Source organism: Pristiophorus japonicus, chromosome 3 (genome assembly GCF_044704955.1).
Source record: "Pristiophorus japonicus isolate sPriJap1 chromosome 3, sPriJap1.hap1, whole genome shotgun sequence".
Classification (NCBI taxonomy): Eukaryota; Metazoa; Chordata; class Chondrichthyes; family Pristiophoridae; genus Pristiophorus; species Pristiophorus japonicus.
In genome coordinates, this window is record NC_091979.1 from 238,897,988 (window position 1) to 238,923,912 (window position 25,925).

The following is a 25,925-nucleotide window of genomic DNA, read 5'->3' on the forward strand; positions in this document are numbered from 1 at the left end:
GGGGGCTGGGATGATTAGCCTCCAACAACCACAACCATCTTCCTTTGTGCTAGGTATGACTCTGGCCAGTGGAGAGTTTTCCCTCTGATCCCCACTGACTTCAACTAGGGCTCCTTGATGCCACACTCGGTCAAATGCTGCCTTGATGTCAAGGGCAGTCACTCTCACCTCACTTCTGGAATTCAGCTCTTTTGTCCATGATTGGACCTCGGCTGTAATGAGGTCTGGAGCCGAGTGGTCCTGACAGAACCCAAACTGAGCATCGGTGAGCAGGTTATTGGTGAGTCATCATCATAGGCAGTCCCTCGAAGTGAGGATGACTTGCTTCCACGAGGATGACTTGCTTCCATGCCAAAAAGGGATGAGCTCACAAGTGTTCCAATGAAGGACCTAATATTCTAGATCCCGATCTTGAAGGCTGGAAGATGCCTGTGCGTGGATTTTTTTAACCTGTGGTGGCCGTTGCACATCAGCCACCACACGAGCTTGACAGAGCTAGGTCTTGGTCCAGTAGCAAGGGTTAACCGAGACAACTGGAGACCAGCTCTGCTGCACAGACCTAGTGCGCACACATGTCGCAGTGTGGGCTGGCCCGTGCTGCCCCTGGGCCCTCACCTCTTCTAAGCCCCGAACTCACGCCTCTCCTGGGGCCCGATCACTTCGCTCTGCAAACTCTTGCCGCTCCTTCGCCCCTCCTGCTGTGCCTGCCCGCACTGCAATCAGTGACCTGGCTTCGCAGCCGTTGCCCTCCTGCAGCAGCACGCGCTGCTCCCTGCAGTGGTAGGCTGCCGCATGCTGCTCCCTCCAATGGCCCCGGCCTGCTGATGGTCTGATTGGTGAGTAAGCGCCACTTGATAGCACTGTTGACGACACCTTCCATCACTTTGCTGATGATTGAGAGTAGACTGATGGGGCGGTAACTGGCCAAATTGGATTTGTCCTGCGTTTTGTGGACAGGACATACCTGGGTAGTTTTTCCACATTGTTGGGTAGACGTCAGTGTTGTAGCTGTACTGGAACAGCTTGGCTAGAGGCGGGGCTAGCTCTGGAGCACAAGTCTTCAGCACGACAGCCAGGATGTTGTCAGGGCCCATAACGTTTGCTGTATCCAGTGCACTCAGCCGTTTCTTGATATCAAGTGGAGTGAATCGAATTGGCTGAAGACTGGCACCTGTGATGGACCTCAGGAGGAGGCCGGGATTAGCTAACCCAACACAGACAATATTTTATGGCTTGTTTCCACACTCAATGAACATAAGAAACAGGAGCAGGAGTCGGCCATACGGCCCCTCGAGCCTGCTCCGCCATTCAATGAGATCATGGCTGATCGTAAACCTCAACTCCACTTTCCTGCACTCTCCTCATATCCCTTGAGTCCCTTAATATCCAAAAATCTATCGATCTCAGTCTTGAATAAACTCAATGACTGAGCCTCCACAGCCCTCTGGGGTAGAGAATTCTGAAGATTCATCACTCACTGAGTGAAGAAATTCCTCCTCATCTCCGTCTCACTGAAACATACAAAGGGCTTGACAGGGTAGATGCAGGGAGGATGTTTCCCCTGGCTGGGGTGTCTAGAACCAGGGGTCACAGCAGTCTCAGAATAAGGAGTCGGCCATTTAGGACTGAGATGAGGAGAAATTTCTTCACTCAGAGGGTGGTGAATCTTTGGAATTCTCTACCCCAGAGGGCTGTGGAGGCTCAGTCGTTGAGTATATTCAAGACTGAGATCGATAGATTTTTGGATATTAAGGGAATCAAGGGATATGGGGATTGGGCGGGTAAGTGGAGTTGAGGTCGAAGATCAACCATGATCTCACTGAATGGCAGAGCAGGCTCGAGGGGCCGACTGCAGCTCCTATTTCTTATGTTCTTCTGACCCCCCTATCCTGAGACTGTGACACCTGGTTCTGGACTCTCCAGCCACTGAAGGAATACGATATCTTCCCCCTTGAGATAAAGCCCCAAACGCATGTAATTAGCGGGAGCTATCAGACACATTCTGTGAGGCGGACTTTCGCCCCTTTCCTGAGATTTCCACACAAATTACCGGACTTGAATGAACACCTTGTGAAAACTCGCACATGCACAGAGTTGTCTGCGCTTGTACAACTGGCAGAGGCAGCCTGCATCTGTCACTCTGCATTAGGTTGAAGCTTCTAATCAAAACCGTGTACCCAAGATCGGATTGTCACATTAATCTCTGATAAGAATTCCACTCCACTTAACGAACATCTGCTCCTGCCCGATCGGAGATGATCATTTTTTTTGATGAACTTGGCAATTGCCGCCACGAATGGAATGTAATAGCTCGGCACTTCAAGCATTTACCATCGGGGATGTGTCAGCCCCCCCGCCCCTGGAGTCAAGAGGTTACAGGGCTGACAGGTTGAGCTGTGGAGAGGAATCCAGTACGTGGGCCATGGCAGGTAGGGAGGATAATGAACGGACATTCGAGTGCTCACTGCAAGCCGTGCCGTCCCAATTAGTGGGAAATGTAGGGGATCGTAACGGCAAGTGTCAGATACCAGGCTGCACAATCTGTCTTCCAGCTAACGTGTCGTACAGAAAGATAACTGTGCAACCCAGGACCTGGGGAGAGGCGAAGAGGGCTGGAGGCGGGGGGGGGACAGTGTTAATTGCTCACGTCCCTGCAACCATTATCAATAAGAAAGAACGCCTTCTACAACCTCAGGAACTCTCAGAGTGCTTTGCAGCCAATTAAGCACTTCTTCAAAATGTAGTCGTTGTTGTAATGTGGGAAACGTGGCAGCCAATTTTGCGCATAACAAGCTCCCACAAACAGCCAACCATGACCAGATAATCTGTTTCAGTGATGTTGGTTGAAGGATTAATATTGGTCCCAGGACATCAGGGGTAAGTAACTCCCCTGCTCTTCTTCACAATAGTGGCCATGGGATCTTTTACATCCACCTGAGAGAGCAGACGGGGCCTCGGTTTAACATCTCATCCAAAAGACGGCACCTCCGACAGTGTAGCACTCCCTCAGTCAGTCAAGATTTTATGCTCAAGTCTCTAGAGTGGGTCTTGAACCCACAATCTTCTGACTCAGAGGCGAGAGTGCTGCCCACTGAGCCACAGCGGACACCTCGGCAAAAAAATGTTTTGATTCACCCCCTTCTCTCCTCGCTCATGCTAGGGTACGACCCTGTGATTAGTGTGCACCTATATGAACATAAGAATTAGCAGCAGGAGTGGGCCATACGGCCCCTTGAGCCTGCTCCGCCATTCAATAAAATCATGGCTGATCTTCTACCTCAAATCCACCTTCCCTCACTATCCCCAAATCCTTTGATTCTTCAAGAGTCCAAAAATCTATCGATCTGAGCCTTGAATATACTCAACAATTCAGCATCCACAGCCCTCTGGAGCAGGGAATTCCAAAGATTAACAACCCTCCGAGTGAAGACATTTCTCCTCATCTCAGTGTTAAATGGCCGACCCCTTATCCTAAGACTGTGACCCCTGCTTCTAGACTCCCCAGCCAGAGGGAAACAACCTCTCAGCATCCACCCTGTCAACCCCCTTCAGAATCGTATACGTTGCAATGAGATCACCTCTCATTCTTATAAACTCCAGCGATTAGAGGCCCAATCGACTCAATGAGGCTATTTGACCCCGAGTCTGATATCCTCCTATACATGCACTTCCCAGCAGAGGTCACTGGGCGAGAAATGGGAATTCTACAGAGACACCGAGCCTGGAAACCAAGGCTCATTGTGGCACCCCCAACCAACCACCACAGCTGCGTTCATTTAATTAAGCACAGATCAAGTGTGGTCAGTGCCTCAATGCTGGGGATGTTGGCCTGGTCGAGGACGTTAATGTTGATGCGTCTGTCCTCCCAAGGTGCTTGTAGGATTTTGATCACTTGATAAGTTCCGCTGGTCACATTGTCCGCATGCCAGACATGAGACTCCCAAAGCAAGCGCTCTACTCGGAACTCCTTCACGGTAAACGAGCCAAAGGTGGGCAGAGGAAACGTTACAAGGATACCCTCAAAGCCTCCTTGATAAAGTGCAACATCCCCACCGACACCTGGGAGTCCCTGGCCAAAGACCGCCCTAAGTGGAGGAAGTGCATCCGGAAGGGCGCTGAGCACCTCGAGGGTCATCGCCGAGAGCATGCAGAAATCAAGTGCAGGCAGCGGAAAGAGCGTGCGGCAAACCAGTCCCATCCACCCCTTCCCTCAACGACTATCTGTCCCACCTGTGACAGGGACTGTGGTTCTCGTATTGAACTGTTCAGCCACCTAAGGACTCATTTTAAAAGTGGAAGCAAGTCTTTCTCGATTACGAGGGACTGCCTATGAGAGTGAGATGCGATGAAGCACAGATCGTAACGTCGAATCTACAAAACCTACACACTGAACCGTAGCAATATTAGCAACTAGAGGAGGCCGTTCAGCCCTTCGAGCCTATTCTGTTATGGCTGATCTGCACCCCAAACTCCACTTTACCACCTTTGCTCCAGATACCCTGCTATCCCTACCCAACAAAAATCTACTGATCACGGTCTCAAAACTGTCAAGTGAGCCGCGCTTCCACAGCTTTTTGTGGGAGAGAGGTCCAGATTTCCACGACCCACTGTGGGAAGAAGTGTTTCCTGATTTCTCTCCTGATCGGCCTGGCTCTAATTTTAAGGTTATGATCCCCTCATTTGTGACCCCCCACCAGAGGAATTTGTTTTCTTCATCTACCCTATCAAAATCCTTTAATCATCTCAAACCCCTTCATCTTCGAAACTCAAGAGAATACAACTATTTTTGAGGGCACCAAAAACACAATTTATACAAGTGCCCCCTGATTAACGGGGGGGGGGGGGGGTGGGCACTAAACCCGACACAATAAAAAATTAACTTGTGGCAGTAAATTTAATTCAAATCAAAATTTGGTTGCCGGGGGTGATGATGCACTCCGTCCCTCCGACGCCCACCTCTCGCGGAAGGCCGCGAGCGTACCGGTGGACACCGCGTACTCCATCTCCAGGGACACCCTGGCTCGGATGTAACCACGGAAGAGAGGCAGGCAGTGGGGCTAAACGATCCTCTTGACTGCCCGCTGCCTGGAGCGGTTGATGGCCACCTTCGCCAGGCCCAGGAGCAGTCCTACGAGGACTCAAGGGACTACGAGCCTAGTCTATGCATCCTGAACTCATAACTTCACCCTCGTAGTCCTGATGCATCTGCGCTGCACTCCCAGCCAAGGTCAATATATCCTTCCTGGGGTGCAATGCCCAGAACCCAATGCTGTGTGACCCCCTCAAGAGACTCCCGCCCCTGCCCTATATTAAGTTGGATCGAGGGTGTCAGAACTGCTGAAGGTGTGTCAGGTCAAAGGACACCTTAAGCTTAGCAGCAGCCCCAAGGTTGAGCAACTTGTTGACATGCATTGGGCCAGACTCTCCCTAAAGGCCCTCAATGCCCGATTGCCCGCTGAGAAGCACCATTAACGCTCAGCGAGAAAAGCTGGCGAGAATTTCCATTTTTAAGTTTAAAGTAAGTAAACCTAATCGCCTGGTGAGAAAATGGACGTTACACACTCATTGTCGGTGGTGTTCTCGGCGGATAAATGGAAAGTTAGCAACATGGGCGGTCGTTACCGGAATAGACGGTAAGCATAAAATATGGTCCGAGGCTGCGGTTGGGTCTAGGGAGGGAAAATGTTTTTTTTAATTTTCATTAAAAAAAATAAGACCATACAAAGCATTCCCAAGACAGTTGTAACCCTGATCGACGATTTTAAATGTTAAAAAAATAATTAAAGAATCTTTAACTTATCTTTCCTTGCAGTGTCCCCCCTTACCGCCCTGTTAAAGCAGCTTTTACAGGACGGGTCTCTCGGCGATCTGGACGTCGGCGGTTGAGGCCAAACGTACGCCCTGGCGGTTGTTCTCAGCGTTGCACGTGGGCGGTTTGGTCCTGGCGGGCGGCTTCAGATGTGGGCGATAACATTTAAAAACTTACGTGGAAACTCACGCCGGGTGGAAAATCAGCTGCAACGCCGAAAAAATCGCAGACAATGAAAGCGAAAGACCGGCCCATTATCTCGCCTCACATGAAGCACGAGCACTTTAACGAGCTCTCATCATCATCATCGGCAGTCCCTCGGAATCGAGGAAGACTTGCTTCCACTCTTAAAATGAGTCCTTAGGTGGCTGAACAGTCCAATATGAGAACCACAGTCCCTGTCACAGGTGGGACAGATAGTCGTTGAGGGAAAGGGTGGGTGGGCTGATCAAGTGTGGTCAGTGCTTCGATGCTGGGGATGTTGGCCTGGTCAAGGACGCTAATGTTGGTGCATCTGTCCTCCCGGGGGATCTTGCGGAGACATCGTTGGTGATATTTCTCCAGCGACTTGAGGTGTCTACTTTATATGGTCCATGTTTCTGAGCCATACAGGAGGGCGGGTATTAGTACAGCCCTGTAGACCATGAACTATAAGCAGGCTACAGTGCGCTTAGTGGACCGTACTGCAGCACCAGTCGTTGCCCCCACTGGCAACGATGCAGGGATTAATGGATACAAGTCATCATGCGGGACACTGGATCAATCTCCAATCGCATGATTTATCTTCAGGCACTCAACTCATGTGGTTTTACAGCAACTGTGAGATTACACGGAGTCGAAGAAGAAAAGAAAAGAAAAATCACAGCGACAGCCATCTTATCAATCATACAGCTAGCTCGGTCCCCTCACATGTGCCTTCAAGCGAGAGGCAGCGAGCGGCTCTGGTGTGTGATGTGGAGGTGTCGCTCACCCCAAACCCAGCCGACACCGAGTGTGCCGTGCTTGAGGGACTGATGCGCTCCCCGCTGCATGTGAGCCCCCACCCCCACTCCCACCACTGGCAACAGCTCCAGCTATCCCACCAATAAAAGAAAGACTTGGATTTATGCAACACCTTGCCTGACCATCGGCCGCCTCAAAGCGCTTTACAGCCAATGAAATACTTTTGGAGTGTAGTCGCTGTTGTAATGTGGGAAACGCGGCAGCCAATTTGCGCACAGCAAGCTCCCACAAACAACAATGCGATAATGACCCAGATAATCTATTTTTGTTATGTTGATTGAGGGATAAAAATTAGCCCCAGGACACCGAGGATAACTCCTCTGCTATTCTTCGAAATAGTGCCGCGGTATCTTTTATGTCCACCTGAGAGAGCAGACGGGCCCTCGGTTTAACGTCTCATCCGAAAGACGGCACCTCCGACAGTGCGGCGCTCCCTCAGCACTGCACTGGGAGTGTCAGCCTAGATTTTTTTGTGCTCAAGTCCCTGGAGTCTGACTTGAACCCACAACCTTTTGACTCAGAGGCGAGAGTGGTACCCACTGAGCCACAGCTGACGTCGCTGGGGCGGGGAGGAGAAGCAACATCCCGTGCTCCGAGGGTGAGCGGTGGAACGACTGAGCAAAACCATGGCTGATATCCCCCTTCATGCCATGGCACTAATTACTTCCGATTCATATTCAGGGCACTCAGCAACTGTGTCCCACATCCTTCACCGTCGGAGTTATGCAATTTACGTGACAGGTCTTGCAGCTCTATAAAAAATGTTTGCGGAGATAGGCACATCTGTCATCCAATTTCTGGTTGTTATGCTGCTGTAATGCCTGTTCAAAATCACAATCAAGAAGAATGATTTTCAAAGCTCTCCTTTGAATCAATTCCTTTTTTATGTTGCCAGCTCAGTTGATGAACGATGTAGTCCTGCCCTCCCGCTCTGACAGTGTGGCTGCTTGCTTCCAGGATCCATGGGTTATCCTATGGATTACATAGGATTTGGGGTAGGAATATCCGAAATGATGAACTGCTGAATAGGATTTTTTTAGACCGACGTCTTTAATCTTTCACTTTCGTCATTTGCGGAATGTTGAATGTTGTAAAAAGGGATTTTTTTTGTTTACCAAGATGAGTATTGTAGCGCTGCTTCATAGGTCACATTTCTACTTTTGCCTTACCCACTATTACTAGCTAAATGCTCCCATGACTCGGCTGTGGGTCTGGAGAGAAAGCAAGAGGGACAGGAATAGGGGCAATGTTTTAGGTCTCTGACCTGTCATGTATTCAACCAGCATTGTAACCCATGTATAAACTGACCTAAGTTGTACACTGTGAGAACACTGACCACTAGGTGGTGAACTTGTGGGAGACACTCCTAACCTCGATCTTCAGATATAAAAGGGGAAGCTCCACCCACTTCCATCACTTGAGTGCTAAGGAATAAAGGACAGGTCACAGACTGACCTTCTCTCAAGCATGGGCCTCGTGTGCATTTATACTGTATAGTAAGGACCTATCAATGGCGACAAGAAACTGGGATTTAAATCACGCGAGCATGGCCACTAGCAGAACAGACGAGAGGTACTGTGTTCAGGAATGGTTGGGACAGAGATTCAACATTGTTAAAGCAGCACACAGTTCTCCAGGCAGAAAAGGGCAGTCAGGCATGCCCCAACATGTAGTCGAACCCAGAGGGGGAGTTCGACAGAGACAATGGCAAGCTGAACGGCGATTCACGCCATTGCAAGGGACAATGCGGCCAGTAATGGGGCCATCAACACCTGTTAATGGCGCACTCAAGGGCAATAACATGGGCAGTCAGGGACGATCAACTGGCAAGGGACCTTTTGTTTCAAACAGCAGCTCATGTTGGAGGCGTGGAGGCACACACTCAGCCGGAGTTTGCAGAGGTGGGCAAAATACCTGCAGAAATTGCAGAAATTGCAGAAATGAATGCTGGGGGAAATCGCTGGAAGCTGAAATTCAGCGAGTTCATGTGGAGCACGTATATAGTTCATACACCAGGACGCCACCGATAATGATGAAAGTGCTCCTCAATGGCATCCCAGTATCAATGGAGCTAGACAGTCCCTGATGGGTATCAAACAGTTCGAAAAGTTGTGGGCGTCCAAGGCCAGGAGGCCAAAATTATCGCCGATTGACGCACAGTTACGGACTTACACAAAGCAGATCATTCCGGTGCTATGCAGCGCCACGGTAGTCGTGACCCACAAAGATTCGGAGAATAGACTGCCACTCTGGATTGTCCCAGGGGACGGTCCCGCACTACTGGGGAGGAGTTGGCTTGCTGTCATGAAATGGAAATGGGCCGATGTCAATGCAATTTCATCTGTGGAGCGAGTATCATGCTCACAGATCCTGGACAAATTTGACTCATTATTTCAACCCAGAGTTGGCACTTTCATGGGGGCCAAGGTAATGATTCACATAAACCCGGACACCAGGCCAGTACACCACAAAGCCAGAGCGATGCCGTACGTGATGCGGGAAAAGATAGAAGGCGAATTGGACCGCCTGCTGAGGGAAGGCATCATCTCGCCAGTCGAATTCAGTGACTGGGCGAGCCCGATTGTGCCGGTGCTCAAGGCGGATGGGTCGGTCAGGATATGTGGCGATTACAAGGCCACCATCAATCGGGTGTCACTCCAAGACCAGGACCCGCTACCGAGAGCGAAGGACCTCTTTGCAACGCTATCCGGTGGCAAACTTTTTTCAAAATTGGACCTGACCTCAGCTTACATGACCCAGGAGCTGGCGAGTGAGTCGAAGAAGCTGACCACCATCACGACACACAAGGGGTTGTTTGAGTACAACAGATGTCCGTTCGGGATTCGCTCGGCCGCCGCGATCTTCCAACGAAATATGGAAAGCCTCCTCATTACGGGTTACGATACTGAAGAACACCTCCACAACCTGGAGGAGGTGCTACGCAGACTGGACCGGGTAGGGCTGCGACTGAAAAAGGCGAAGTGCGTCTTCCTAGCTCCAGAGGTAGAATTCCTCGGGATGAGGGTAGCAGCAGACGGGATCAACCCTACTGCGTCCAAGACGTAAGCGATCCAGAGAGCACCCAGACCCCGTAACACGACGGAGCTGTGTTCATTCCTGGGGCTCCTGAACTATTTTAGTAACTTTCTTCTCAAATTGAGCACGCTGCTAGAGCCGCAACACGTGCTTCTACGCAAAGGTCGCGAATGGGTCTGGGGGGACAGCCAGAAAAGGGCTTTTAATAGAGCACGCAATTTGTTATGTTCCAACAATCTGTTAACGTTATATGACCCATGTAAGAAACATGTTTTAACGTTCGATGCGTCGTCCTATGGTGTCGGGTGTGTGTTGCAGCATGTCAATGTCAAGGGTCAGTTATAGCCGGTAGCTTATGCCTCCAGAAGTCTGTCCCAGCAGAAAGGGGCTACGAGATGGTAGAAAAGGAGGCGCTCGCGTGTGTATATGCGGTAAAGAAAATGCACCAGTACCTGTTTGGCAGGAAATTTGAGCTGGAGACAGATCACAAACCCCTAACGTCCCTTTTGGCCGACAACAAGGCCATAAATGCAAACGCATCGGCCCGCATACAGAGGTGGGCACTCACATTAGCCGCCTATGACTACACAATTCGGCACAGACCAGGCACCGAAAACTGCGCCGATGCACTCAGCAGGCTCCCACTAGCCACCACTGAGGGGGCTACTGAGCATGCTGCTGAAATGGTCATGGCTGTTGAAGATTTCGGAAGCGAAGGCTCACCCGTGACAGCCCGTCAGATTAAAGTCTGGACAAATAGAGACCCGCTATTGTCTCTAGTCAAGAAATGTGTCCTGAATGGGGACTGGGCAGCCACATACAGGGCATGCCCTGAGAAATTTAAACCATTTCACAGGCGCAAGGATGAACTCTCGATTCAGGCCGATTGCCTACTGTGGGGAAACCGCGTAGTCATGCCCCAGATGGGCAGAGAGGTGTTCATCAGAGAACTCCACAATGAGCACCTAGGCATTGTCACGATGAAGGCAATTGCCAGCTCACACGTTTGGTGGCCAGGGATAGACGCAGATCTGGAACTTTGTGTTCGCAGGTGCAACACGTGTGCCCAGCTGGGCAATGCGCCCAGGGAAGCCCCTCTTAGTCCCTGGCCATGGCCCGCCAAGCCTTGGTCACGCATCCATGTGGACTACGCAGGTCCTTTCATAGGAAAAATGTTTTTGGTTGTCATAGACACCTACTCCAAATGGATCGAGTGTGACATTTTAAATTCAAGCACATCCTCTGCCATGGTAGAAAGTCTACGGGCAATGTTCGCCGCCCACGGTCTACCGGACATCTTGGTCAGCGACAATGGCCCGTGCTTCACAAGCACTGAATTCCAGGACTTCATGGCAGGCAATGGAATCAACCATGTCAGAACGGCACTGTTCAAGCCGGCCTCAAACGGCCAGGCAGTACGAGCAGTGCAGATAATCAAACAGGGGATGATCAGAATACAAGGGGGTTCCCTACAAACCCGCTTATCACGCCTCCTGTTGGCCAATAGATCCCAACCACACTCGCTCACAGGGGTTCCACCCGCAGAGCAGCTAATGAAAAGGACGCTCAAAACCCGGTTATCCCTTATACACCCCACCATGAAAGAAATTGTCGAGAGCAGCCACAATATGACTAACATGACAGGAATGCGAGGGCGCGATGTATTGATGTAAATGACCCTGTTTTTGTCCTCAACTACGCTGCAGGGCCCAAATGGCTCACAGGCACTGTGGTTTCTAAAGAGGGAAATAGGATTCTGGTAGTTAAACTTACCAATGGACAAATCTGCCGCAAACATGTGGATCAAACAAAAAGGAGGTTCAGCAACCCCATAGAAGAAGCAGAGGAAGAACACAATGTAGAGTTCACTCCACCACAGGTGACCGAACACAGCAACCAAAGGGAGGAGAGCCCAGTCACTGTGGGTAGTCCAGACAGGCCTGAGGCACTGCAAACAGCAGACACTCAGGCCAGCACCCAACAACCGAAGCCCCAACTCAGGCGCTCTACAAGGGAGCGTAAACCACCAGAGAGACTCAACCTGTGATCCCAATAAGACTTTGGGGGGGGAGGTAATGTCATGTATTCAACCAGCATTGTAACCCATGTATAAACTGACCTAAGTTGTCCACTGTGAGAACACTGACCACTAGGTGGTGAACTTGTGGGAGACACTCCTAACCTCGACCTTCAGATATAAAAGGGGAAGCTCCACCCACTTCCATCACTTGAGTGCTAAGGAATAAAGGACAGGTCACAGACTGACCTTCTCTCAAGCATGGGAACTCGTGTGCATTTATACTGTGTAGTAAGGACCTATCATGACCTTTTGTCAGAACTGGAAAAATTCAAGATGTAACAACTTCTTAAGCAAGTGACGGGGCAGGGAAAGGCGGGAGGGGAGGAAAGAACAAAAGGGAAGGGTCTGTGATAGGATGGGAGGCACGAGAGATTAAGGAGACGCACTCATTGTTTTTTTAAATGATTTTTCTCTGCCCCAATCCAGGGGGTGGAGAGTGGAGTGAAATTGAGCTCTGTAAAAAAAAAAAATTATTCCGGGCAGTGTTCGGGGTGGAAGTTGGCGTGGAGCTGTCTCGTAGTAACCTCCCTCCCCATTCAGCTAAAAGGACGGGCCGCCCTAAACTCTGCAGCCACGTTAGTGACACCCACTGGGCCACCAGGGAGGGTTTTGGCCGGGCCAGCAGCCATACCCATGGTGGGGGGGGGGGGTTTGTCGGGGCTGCCCATTGGCGTCCCGGCTGAACCTGTGGCCCCCATGGTTCGGGCCAACCTCGGAGTCGACTCTGACAATGAAAAGGCGCCCTCCCCTTTAAGCAATGCGGGGGGAAGCTGTCAGGGCTCCGAGGGGCGGCTGCTCTGCTCCCCCGGGGCAATGTCCCTCGTGGAGCGGAAAGGGGGGGGGTCGCCGATGGTCGGTATGGGGTCGGTGGGGGCCGGGAGCACCAGCTGGGACAAGAGTGTCCATGCCTCCCCCCCCTAAAAAAATTAAATGAAGGCAAAGCTGCAACTGCGCAGCGAGCGAGTGTCGAAGGCTGTCCGCACCGTCACCACCTCTTTCAGAAAGGGGCAATTTCGGCCACCGAGAGACGATGGACAAAAAAGAGATGGTCAGGGGACAAGTTAAGAAATTAAAGATGAGTCTAGATGGGGCGTGAATGGCGGAATCATCGGCAGCTGCCCTGAGAAACAGATAAAAAAGGGAGTGCGGGGGGGGGTTGTAAAAAGAAATATGGGCAGCGATGTACGAAGGGTCACAGACCTGAAACGTTAACTCTATTTTTCTTTCCGCAGATGCTGCCTGACCCACTGAGGTTTCCAGCATTTTCTGTTTTTATTTCAGATTCCCGCATCCTTGTTTTGAAGAAGGAAAGGACTTGCATTTTCTATCGCAGCTTTCAGGACCTCGGGACATCGCAAAGCGCTCTGCAGCTCTTTAACATGTGGTTACTGCCGCAGTGTAGGAAGCGCAGCAAAGCCTCAACACAGCAGGGGTAAGGAGAACAAAGCATCCTGTCTGAATGGAAGGCTCCCGCAATATGTGAGACTCCCCGGAGATTCACATCTCGGAAACGTATCGAACCGCTCAACGGCGGAGAACCAGGAAGAATGCAAACAGGAGGACTGGGATTCAGGAATGGTCTCCTCACCTCCTGTGATTCGGATAGCTAAAGTTTGAGTATGAATGTTTGTGGCGGAGGAACGTCGAGAGATCGTGGTGGAGGTGTGACAAATGAGGGTGCGGGGCCCAGAAGAGCCAAGGGCCCAGGGGCAGCACAGGCCAGCCCACACTACGATATGTGTGGGCACTAGGTCCGTGCAGCAGAGCAGGTCTCCAGTTGTCCTGGTTCAACCCTTGCCACTGGATAAAGAACTAGCTCTGTCAAGCCCTTGTGGTGGCTGGTGTGCAATGGTCACCCCATGTTAAAAAAATCCACGCACAGGCATCTTCCACCCCTGGAGTTCTGGACCTGGAATATCGGGTCCTCCATTGAAACATCTGTGAACTCGCCCCTTTTGGTGTGGAAGCAAGTCATCCTCGTTCGAGGGACCGCCTATCGTAATGATGATGATGACATCTCGGAGCTGGGATTTATTCCATCCCCAACTGCAGGTAGTGGCTTACCACAGAGAAACAAACCCCTCTTGGGAAAAACAGGCATCCACAATGGGACTCCCGCGTCTCCCTTTGGAAATGAGATTCAGCAGCAGGAAACACAAGACGTGTGTTCCTTTCAGTGAGGGGTCTCTGCTGGGAGATTCCGCTGGGGCAAGGGTCCCACCACACCACACACTTAATGACTGCATTCACGAGGGTATTTCCGATCATAACACATCTTGTTCCATTTAATTTAAGTTGCATTAGCAAAGCAATAAGCAGAATCCTTTTATATTTTCATTAATACTAATTACAAGGGCAATATCAATTTGCATCATAATGAAACACTATGTCGTTACAATAACTGGGTGAATTAGAATTTTAATTACCACATTAACAGCTTTTAAGGGGATGCAGATTCTAACGGGAGTAATTTTTTGCGCAAAATATCCCCCCCATTGTCTAGTCAAAAAATTATGTCTGATTAAAAAATGTTGAATAATCTTTCTGTTTTGTCGTACAGCATTTATTTTTGTCCAAAATGAAGCCTTCCTTTGTAATTAAGCGAGAGCAGCTGTTGTCCTAGGGCCGGTTGGCTCGGTGACCAGTCAACGTTCTGGGGCACCTGAACACAGTGGTTATGTTACTGCTCTCGTAATGCAGAGGCCGGGACCAATGATCTTGGTGACGTGAGTTCAAATCCCACCACAGACAGCTGGGGAATCTAATTCAATAAATTTGCAATTGAAAAAGCTAGTGTCAGTAAGGGTGAGCATGAAACTATCAGATTGTGGCAAAAAAAACATCTGCTTCACTAATGTCCTTTAGGGAAGAAAATCTGCTGCCCAAACCTGGTCTGGCCTACATGTGACTCCAGACCCCACAGTAATGGTTGACTGCCCTCTGAAATGGCCCAGCGAGCCACTCAGCTGTACCAAACAGTTGCCAAAAACAGCAATAAGCTTTTGTCGCACTGTAAGGTTACAAATCTTCAGAAAAACACAGACGGGGACCATGAACTAAAAATTGATTAATACAAGCTTTTGGAGTTTAATACAAGCTTTTGGAATTTAACTGGACAATGGGAGCAAAAAGGCGCCATCCTGAGGGCAGGTGGTGACTCACCCCAATTCAGGACACTCTGTGGTCAGGGACCAGACTGAATTTATGCGTAACAACAATGGAGTTGTTACATTTTTCATAAGTTAACTGATGAGGCCCTGAACTTGATTGGCCGACAGGGGCAGGGTGGGGCGGGGCAGGGGGGAGTGGGGGGGAAGCAGGGAAACAAGCTCACTGGAGACGCCAAGTCTGCAAGAAGACCGGACAACAAAGGAATCACCCCAGGTGCAAGTTATGGGGAACGAGGTGTGAAGATGGGGAGTCATTTTTAAGCCTCGCAGACTCCGTGTGAAAACTGGGAACAGTAGAGTCCATTACTGTAGTCAATCAACCAGGATCACCACAAAACATCATCATCATCATCATCATCATCATAGGCAGTCCCTCGGAATCGAGGAAGATTTGCTTCCACTCTTAAAATGAACCCTTAGGTGGCTGAACAGTCCAATACGAGAACCACAGTCCCCATCACGTGTTGAGGGAAAGGGTGGGTGGGGAGTCTGGTTTGCCGCACGCTCTTTCCGCAGCCTGCGCTTGATTTCTGCATGCTCTCGGCGATGAGACTCGAGGTGCTCAGGGTCCTCCTGGATGGACTTCGTCCAATTAGGGCGGTCTTTGGCCAGGGACTTCCAGGTGTCAGTGGGGATGTTGCACTTTGAGGGTGTCATAGCCACAAAACAACGTATCGATGCAAACACATTATCAGAAACTGCATTGGCGAGAGATCAGCCATTACGTGGATATAAATATGCGAGCTCGAAGCAGCTCAGAAGACAGAACAGACAGACGGACGTAGAAGAAGGGTACACGTAAACCCACCAGCAATCGTACATCATCGTTCGGCGGGGTAAAGGAAGCGTGGTACCGAAGCAAGGTACGGAACGTACGCAGAAGGAACAGCTCTGCAGGGAACGGCCAGAAGAATAACTAACCAATCACGGAACCAGCGACCACCAACTTACAATGGCTACAACCAGGAATTATCATAGGCAGTCCCTCGGAATTGAGGAAGACTTGCTTCCACTCCTGAAGTGAGTCCTTTGGTGGTTGAACACTCCAATACAAGAGCCACAGTCCCTGTCACAGGTGGGCAGATATTCGTTGAGGGAAGGGGTGGGTGGGACTGGTTTGCCGCACACTCCTTCCGCTGCCTGCGCTTGACCTCTTCACGCTCTCGCCATTGAAATTCGAAGAGCTCAACGCCCTCCTGGATGCACTTTCTCCATCTTGGGCGGTCTTTGGCCAAGGACTCCCAGTGGTGATGTTGCATTTTATCAGGGAGGCTTTGAGGGTGTCCTTGTAACGTTTCTGCTGCCACCTTTGGTTCGTTTGCCGTGAAGGAGCTCCGCATAGAGCATTTGTTTAGGGAGTCTCGTGTCTGGCATACGAACTATGTGGCCTGCCCAGCGAAGCTGATTGAGTGTGGCCAGTGCTTCAATGCTGGGGATGTTAGCCTGGACGAGGACACTGATGTTGGTGCGCCTGTCCTCCCAGGGGATTTGCAGGACCTTGCAGAGACACCATTGGTGATATATCTCCAGCGACTTGAGGTGTCTTCTGTGCATCGTCCATGCCTCTGATCCATACAGGAGAGCGGGTATTACTACAGCCTTGTAGACCATGAGCTTGGTGGTAGATTTTAGGGCATGGTCTTCGAACACTCTTTTCCTCATGCAGGAACCAGGAATGGTGATTATATATCTTCAGTCGATTTTTCTCAGAAGTCTGGTTCTGTAGTTTGAGTTAGTTTTTCTGCATAATAAAACTGAGGTTAAGCCTAAATTTTGTGCCATGTGTTGTCCTTTTCCCCTATAAGTCCCGAGGTCAAAGAATCAAGGGAGACTGTAAAACATACGCGCCTTACAGCATGGACTGCAAAAGTTCATAGAAGGCAATTCACGACCACGGGCAATTAGGATGGGCAATAAATGCTGGCCTTGCCAGTGACCATAAAACAAACAGCTCCCACCGGAGTCACTCTGGGTCACGTGGCTTTACCCCACACCAATATAACCCCTCATTTGTTTTTCAAATTTCCAGTAACCGGCCTGTGCAAGACCTCCAGAGTAATGCGCAGCCGTGCCGCTTAATGGGAACATAAGAACAGCAGGAGTAGGCCACACGGCCCCTCGAGCCTGCTCCGACATTCAATAAGATCATTGGTTGATCTTTTCCACCTCAACTCCACTTTCCCGCCATATCCCTTGATTCCCCAAGAGTCCAAAAATCTATTTATCTTAGCATTAAATATAGTCAGAGACTCAGCATCCACAGCCCTCTGCGGCAGAGAATTCCAAAGATTCATCACCCTCTGAGTGAAGAAATTCCTCCTCATCTCTGTCTTAAATGGCTGACCCCTTTTTCTGAGACTGTGCCCCCTGGTTCTACACTCTCCAGCCAGGAGGAAACAACCTCTCAGTATCTACCCTGTCAATTCACCTCAGAATAGTGTATGTTTCAAGGAGATAACCTCTCATTCTTCTAAACTCCAGAGTAAAGGCCCAATCTACTTAATCTCTCCTCATAGGACAACCCTCTCATCCTAGGAATCAATCTAGTGATCCTTTGTTGTACTGTCTCTAATGGCAAGTATATCCTCTCTCAGATAAAGAAACCAAAGCTGTGCACAGTACTTCAGGTGTGGTATCACTAAGGCCCTGTACAATTATAGCAAGGGTTATCTTTGCCTAATGTACCAGGTGGGAAACTGAAGAGATTGGATTGAAAGCGGGTTTTATACCCTAAACTATTTGCTCTGCATTGAAGCCTGGTGGGATAGTTTCAATAAAACAAGCCTTGATATTTCAGTATGAGTGATCACTCCATGAAATAGACTCCCTAGAAAGCATAGAATTACATAGAATGTACAGCACAGAAACAGGCCATTCGGCCCAACTGGTCTGTGCCAGGACTGAGGAGAGATTGGGTCGACTCGGCCTGTATTTACTCGAGTTTAGAAGAATGAGAGGCGATCTCATTGAAACGTATAAAATTCTGACGGGACTGGACAGACTGTATGTGGGGAGGATGTTTCCCCTGGCTGGGAAGTCTAGAACAAGGGGTCACAGTCTCAGGATACAGAACAGGAAATTTAGGACTGAGATGAGGAAAAATGTCTTCGCTCAAGGGTGGTGAACCTATGGAATTCTCTACCACAGAAGGCTGTGGAAGCCAAGTCACTGAATATATTTAAGAGGGAGATAGATAGATTTCTAGACACAAAAGGCATCAAGGGGTATGGGGTAAAAGCGGGAATATGGTGTTGAGATAGAAGATCAGCCATGATCATATTGAATGGCGGTGCAGACTCGAAGGGCCGAATGGCCTACTACTGCTCCTATTTTCTATATTTCTATGTGTCGGTGTTTATGCTCCACATGAGCCTCCTCCCCCCCTCTTCATCTCACCTCATTAGCATATCCTTCTTGTTATATATGAATAGAAACATAGAAACATAGAAAATAGGTGCAGGAGTAGGCCATTCGGCCCTTCTAGCCTGCACCGCCATTCAATGAGTTCATGGCTGAACATGCAACTTCAGTACCCCATTCCTGCTTTCTCACCATACCCCTTGATTCCCCTAGTAGTAAGGACTTCATCTAACTCCTTTTTGAATATATTTAGTGAATTGAGAGTCTGACTGGATACTGTGAGCTCAAAGTAAAGTGTGACCTTAGTCTTTCATTGCAAGTCTACAGAGTGCCTCTTCAGCTTGTGAGGCCTCCTTAAGTACCTGTGCTCCCAAGGGATGAGCCCTCTGGTGGCTGTACAAGGTATATACAAGTTTACATATATAACACTTCTATTCCTTTCTCCCTCGTGTGGTTATCAAGTTTCCCCTTGAATGCATCATGCTATTCTCCTCAACCACTCCCTGTGGTAGTGAGTTCCACATTCTCACTCCCTCCACTATCGGTGCACCGTGGCTGCAGTGTGCACCATCTACAAGATGCACTGCAGCAACTCGCCAAGGCTTCTTCGGCATTGCCTCCCAAACCCGCGACCTCAGGAAGGCGACTCACCACCTCCTTCTCAAGGGACAATTAGGGATGGGCAATAAATGCTGGCCTTGCCAGCGACGCTTACAACCCATGAACGAATAAATGAAAAAGATTGGCATCCAGAATCGTAGAACGAGTCAGGCCTCCCTGTCGGATGAGGACGTCATGATGACACCCAAATAGATGAGGCTGTATGTGGACTCAGATAGTTTTGTTCCTCGCCCCTTTTAGAATAAAGTAGGATGCATTGGAAATTACAGTCAGCTGTTTCTCCCCCTCAGGACTAAGAGACACAACCGTCTCTGAGAGGGTGAGAGCTGTCACGAGCAGCTTCCTTCAACAAGTGTTCATAGAGTGACGTGATCGGGGCCCAGGAGAGGCGAGAGTTTCGGCCCCAGAAGAGGCAAGGGCCCTGATACAGCACGGGCCAGCCCACACGGCGATATGTGTGTGCACTAGGTCTGTGCAACACAGCAGGTCTCCAGTCGTGTTGGTTAACCCTTGCCACTGGACCAAGACCGAGCTCTGTCAAGCCCATGTGGTGGTAGGTGTGCAACGGCCACCACACGTTAAAAAAATCCACGCATAGGCATCTTCCAGCCTTCAACATGTAGTTCATGACCTGGAATATCAGGTCCTTCATTGAAACACCTGTGAACTCATCCCTTTTTGGCGTGGAAGTAAGTCATCCTCGATATGAGGGACTGCCTATGATGATGATGATCAACAAGTGACTGACAAAATGTGAACGAACTATAAAATTCCACGAGCAAACCAATCACCACCTGGATATTTACACTGGTACAGTCAGCTGAGAGCCATAAGCATTCAGCACACATGCCTCTGAGTCAGAAGGTTGTGGGTTCAAGCCCCACTCCAGGGGCTTGAGCACATAAATCTAGGTTGACGCTCCCAATGCAGTGCTGAGGAGATGCCATCATTTGGATGAGATGTTAAACTGAGGCCCTGTCTGCCCTCTCAAAAATAAAATCAGTATCAAAGGCCTTTGTGTGGTCAAAGAAGGCCACGTACAAGGGTTGGTGCTGTTCCCTGCATTTTTCTTGCAGCTGTCACGCTGTAAAGATCATGTCCGTTATGCCCCGTAAAGGACGAAATCCATACTGTGACTCTGGGAGGAGACCCTCGGCCACAGGGAGAAGACGGTTGAGGAGGACTCTAGCGACAACTTTCCCAGTGGCTGATAACAGGGAGATTCCCCTGTAGTTGCCGCAGTCGGACTTGTCCCCTTTTTTAAAGATGGTCACGATCACTGCATCTCTGAGATCTCCCGGCATGCTCTCCTCCCTCCAAATGAGAGAGATGAGGTCATGTATTCGTGCCAACAGTGCCTCTCCGCCATACTTCAGTGCCTCAGCGGGGATTCCATCCGCTCTCACAGCCTTGTTGTTCTTGAGCTGTTTTATGGCTTTTTCTACCTCGTGCAGGGCTGGGGTTGTGGCGGGTTGCATGCTGCGGGATAGAGTCGAGAACACTTGAGTCAAAGGCAGAGTCTCTATTGAGGAGATCTTCGAAGTGCTCCTTCCAGCGGGCCCTGACTGCCTCGGTGTCCTTGATGAGTGTTTCCCCGTTCTTGGCCAGCAGCGGGGTGGGGCCTTGGGAGTTTGGACTGTAGGTGGTCTTGACTGCGATGAAGAATCCTCGCACATCATGGCTGTCGGCCAGCTGCTGTACCTCCTGTGCTTTCTCCATCCACCACCTATTCTTTAGGTCCCGGGTTTTTTGTTGGACCTCAGCCTTAAGCTGTCTGTAATGCTAACTTGATGCTCCCGAGTTGGGTTGTTGTTTAAGGCTCAGAAATGCCCTGTGCTTGTGATCTATTAGCTCTTCGATCACCTGGTCATTCTCGTCAAACCAGTCCTGGTGTTTCCTGGTTGAGTGACCGAACATCTCTTCGTAGGCACTGGTTATGGAGGCTTGGAGGGCAGACCAAGCGCTGTGGGTATTCTGTGTCTCAGGGTCATTAAGGCACGCCAGGTTAGCTGTGAGGTGGTGGCTGTATAGGGTTCTCTTAGCTGGGTCTTTAAGTGCCCCGGCATTGACTTTTTTGCGGCACTGCTTCTGCTGTCCTCTCCGCTTTGGGGCTATGTTGGTGTCAATGATGGATCGGATTAGGCGGTGGTCCGTCCAGCAGTCGTCAGTTCCTGTCATGGCACGGGTGATGCGCACATCCTTGCGATCCCTGGCTCGGACGATGACATAGTTGAGCAGGTGCCAGTGTTTGGAGCGAGGATGTTGCCATGATGCCTTGTATTTGTCCCTCTGGCGGAATAAGGTGTTGGTGATGACAAATTTATATTCTAGACATTTTGTCAAGAGTAGGGTACCCCCTTTCTGCCAATCACCCAGAGGGCTGTGTCTTTGCTGACCCTGGCGTTGAAGTAGCCGAGGAGGATCAGTTTGCCATCCGCAGGGACGCAGGACATGGATTTTTCGAGCTTGGAGGAGAAACCCTCTTTGGTCTCATCTGTCGCATCGAGTGTTGGGACGTACGCACTGATGACTGTGGCACATTGGTTCCGGGATAGGGTGAATCGGAGAGTCATGAGACGTTCGTCAACCCTGCAGGGAGTGTTTTTGAGGTGGTTGACCAGCTCGTTTTTGATGGCAAAACTGACTCCATGAAGGCGGCGTTCTTCCTCTGGTTTCCCTTTCCAGAAGAAGGGGTAGCATCCACCTTGTTCCTTGAGCTGGCCTTCCCCTGCCTGCCGGGTCTCGCTTAGGGCGGCGATGTCGATATCAAAGCTAAGGCGGTGCACGTTCCGGCCTGTTCATGGGGTTGTTCATGAAGGTCCTGACGTTCTAGGTCCCAAAATTAATGTTAACGGAGTGGAAGATGCATGTGCATGGGTTCTTTTAACGTGGGATGGTCGTTGCACACTGGCTACCATACGGGCTTAGCTGAGCAAGGTCTTGGTCCAGTATCAAGGGGGTCCAAGATGACTGGAGACCAGGCAATGCCATATGGGCCTAGTTGCCTACGGCAAGACGTTGGCCGCAAGCTCGGCGCTGAGTAGCGCCCTTGATAGTAGGTGGTCCGAGGCTTGATTGGGGACAGGCATTGGGAGGGTCAGCGGTCCACTGGAGTTCCAAGTGGAAGGTCAGGGTGGTCACAGCCATGCTACTCACCATGTGCCGGAGGAGGAGAAGAGGCCAGGTCACCAGTGAGGAAGGAGAGCGCCAGTCGTCGCTGAGGGAGGAGGGGAGGCCAACTGCCAGCATAGGAGAGGAGGCCCAGTCACCGTTGAGGAGGAAGGAGATGTCCAGCCATCATCGAGGAGGCCCAGACACCGTCATGGAGGAGAGGCCCATCTGCCGCCACTTGAGTGGTGACAGCCCGCTGCTGGAGGGGGCCCGATCGCCGCTGGAGGGGGCCCGATCGCCACTGGAGGGGTGGAGGCCCGATCGCCAGGTCGGAGGCTCACCTGGCTCGCCAGCCGTCATCGGGATCGAGGATCGGGTGAGGTAGATGAGTCAATGCCGATGAGGAGGCCGCTGAAGGGGGGAAGAGGTCTAGGTTGCCGCCGCAGGAGTGCCCGATCATCACTGGCAGTCTGGTCATCATCACCGATGGGTGGTGTGATGTGGGTGAGGTGGTGTAGTGTGATTGTTAAATGTTAGTTAATAAACCAACTAGTTCTTAATTGCAATATGTTGCTATGAATTCTTAAGCAAAGAACCCATGAAGCAAATACGTTACAATGTCCATCTGAACAAGCACTCAGATTAATGTCGCACCTGAAGGACGGCACCTCCGACAGTGCCGCATTCCCTCAGCGCTGCACTGGAGTGTCAGTCTAGATTTTGTGCTCAAATCCTAGAGCGAGACTTGAACCCACAACCTTCTGGCTCAAGAGTCAAAAGTGCTAGCAACTGAACCAAGCTGACTTCAAGCAAGATTGTGAGATGCGTCTCCTTAAGATATCAACAGCACCCCCATTAGAATTTTATAGTCGATTCTACTGAACAAAGATATCCCAAAATAATTGTTGCACCTATCTCAAATCAGTCCGCACTCACATCAGGAAATTTATCAAACCCTCCTGTCACAATAGCTTTTGGTCACCTGTCCCAATATCACTTTGTGTGGCTCGGTGTCAAATTTTGTCTGCAACTGTGGAGCACCTTGATACATTTTACTACATTAAAGGCGCTATATAAATGCAAGTTGTTGTTGAGTCAGGCATTATGTGGGGTGAGTGAAGGACATACACCATTTATGTCCTTTTCAACACATCTGCCTCGGAGAGGACATCACGAATTTGATGGTATTGCGAAGCTCTGGGAGCTCTCTTACCTTCCGGTCTACACAGGCAACCGAGCGGCCGGCAAAACGGTTAGCGACCCCTCTGCGCACGTTGACCTCGTCACTTAGGATGTCTTCCCACCTTCCATTTCGGAATTTGAAGAGTTTATCGGTGTACGTGGCCATGCCTGGAAGCAAAGGAAACGGTCACTATGGGCAAACTGAGCAATTTGAGTGAGGTGAGACTTTTCCATTCTTTTGTAATCAGTATCAGGACCAACACTCCCAGGGCAAGTATAGCACGGGTTAGATAGAGTTATACTCCCTCTATACCGTCCCATCAAACACTCCCAGGGCAGATACAGCACGGGTTAGATACAGAGTAAAGCTCCCTCTGCACTGTCCCATCAAACACTCCCAGGACAGGTACAGCACGGGGTTTGATACAGAGTAAAGCTCCCTCTACACTGTCCCCATCAAACACTCCCAGGACAGGTACAGCACGGGGTTTGATACAGAGTAAAGCTCCCTCTACACTGTCCCCATCAAACACTCCCAGGGCAGGTACAGCATGGGGTTAGATACAGAGTAAAGCTCCCTCTACACTGTCCCATCAAACACTCCCAGGACAGGTACAGCACGGGGTTTGATACAGAGTAAAGCTCCCTCTACACTGTCCCCATCAAACACTCCCAGGACAGGTACAGCACGGGGTTTGATATAGAGTAAAGCTCCCTCTACACTGTCCCCATCAAACACTCCCAGGGCAGGTACAGCATGGGGTTAGATACAGAGTAAAGCTCCCTCTACACTGTCCCATCAAACACTCCCAGGACAGGTACAGCACGGGGTTTGATACAGAGTAAAGCTCCCTCTACACTGTCCCCATCAAACACTCCCAGGACAGGTACAGCACGGGGTTTGATACAGAGTAAAGCTCCCTCTACACTGTCCCCATCAAACACTCCCAGGACAGGTACAGCACGGGGTTTGATACAGAGTAAAGCTCCCTCTACACTGTCCCCATCAAACACTCCCAGGACAGGTACAGCACGGGGTTTGATACAGAGTAAAGCTCCCTCTACACTGTCCCCATCAAACACTCCCAGGGCAGGTACAGCATGGGGTTAGATACAGAGTAAAGCTCCTTCTACACTGTCCCATCAAGCACTCCCAAGGCAGGTACAGCACGGGTTAGATACAGAGTAAAGCTCCCACTACACTGTCCCATCAAATACTCCCAGGGCAGGTACAGCACGGGGTAGATACAGAGTAAAGCTCCCTCTACACTGTCCCGTCAAACACACCCAGGGCAGGTACAGCACGGGGTAGATACAGAGTAAAGCTCCCTCTACACTGTCCCATCAAACACTCCCAAGGCAGGTACAGCACGGGTCAGATACAGAGTAAAGCTCCCTCTACACTGTCCCATCAAACACACCCAGGGCAGGTACAGCATGGGGTAGATACAGAGTAAAGCTTCCTCTGCACAGTCATATCAAACACTCCCAGGGCAGGTACTGCACGGGGTTAAATACAAAGTGACGCTCCCTCTACACTGTCCCATCAAACACTCCCAGTGCAGGTACAACACGGGTTAGATACAGAGTAAAGCTCCCTCTACACTGTCCCATCAAACACTCCCACGGCAGGTAGTGGATGGGTTAGATATTCCTTTCTGACCAGCTTACGTGATCCAAACTAGTCCCGGCCCGACATCAGTCCATGCAGGATATTGTTCCTATTGGCCGTTCCTCTGATACAGTATCCAAGAGGCCATTCTACATGTGTGATCCAATAGTGTGAGTGTTGGGTCATCAGAGCTAAGCCCAATCCTGTCCTCAACGACGTCCCCTCATGGGGGAATCTTGAACTAGAGGTCATAGTCTCAGAATAATGGATCGCACATTCAAAACTGAGATGAGGAGGAATTTCTTCTCTCAGAGCGTTGTAAATCTGTGGAATTCTCTGCCCCAGAGAGCTGTGGAGGCTGGGTCAGTGAATATATTTAAGGTGGAGATAGACAGATCTTTGAGCAATAAGGGAGTCAAGGGTTATGGGGAGCAGGCAGGGAAGTGGAGTTGAGCCTAAGATCAGATCAGCCATGATCTTATTGAATGGAGGAGCAGGCTCGAGGGGCCGAATGGTCGACTCCTGCTCCTATTTCTTATGTTCTTCTGTCCACACAATGGCGCACCATGGCTGCAGTGTGTACCATTTACAAGATGCACCACAGCAATTCACCAAGGCTTCTTCGGCAGCACCTCCCAAACCCGCGACCTCTACCGTCTAGAAGGACAAGGACAGCAGGTACATGAGAACAACCTCCTGACTTGGACATATATCGGCCGTTCCTGCATCGTCGCTGGGTCAAAATCCTGGAACTTCCTCCCTAACAGCACTGTGGGAGCACCTTCACCACACGGACTGCGGCGGTTCAAGAAGGCGGCTCACCACCACCTTCTCAAGGGGCAATTAGGGATGGGCAATAAATGCCGGCCTTGCCAGCGACACCCACATCTCAAGAATTCATTTTAAAAGCTTTTCACCAGAGCTCACTGGATAGCGATAAGG

At 50.3% G+C, this 25,925-nt stretch overlaps 1 protein-coding gene across 1 annotated transcript in view; it reads right to left on the minus strand.

The window, feature by feature from the left end:
- The window catches only part of crtac1b (cartilage acidic protein 1b), a 479,177-nt gene that overhangs the window by 286,774 nt on the left and 166,478 nt on the right, over window positions 1-25,925 (minus strand). The window contains exon 3 of the mRNA XM_070873946.1: window positions 23,403-23,539. Coding sequence (XP_070730047.1) covers window positions 23,403-23,539 — 137 coding nt within the window. The remainder of the gene's footprint in view (window positions 1-23,402; window positions 23,540-25,925) is intronic.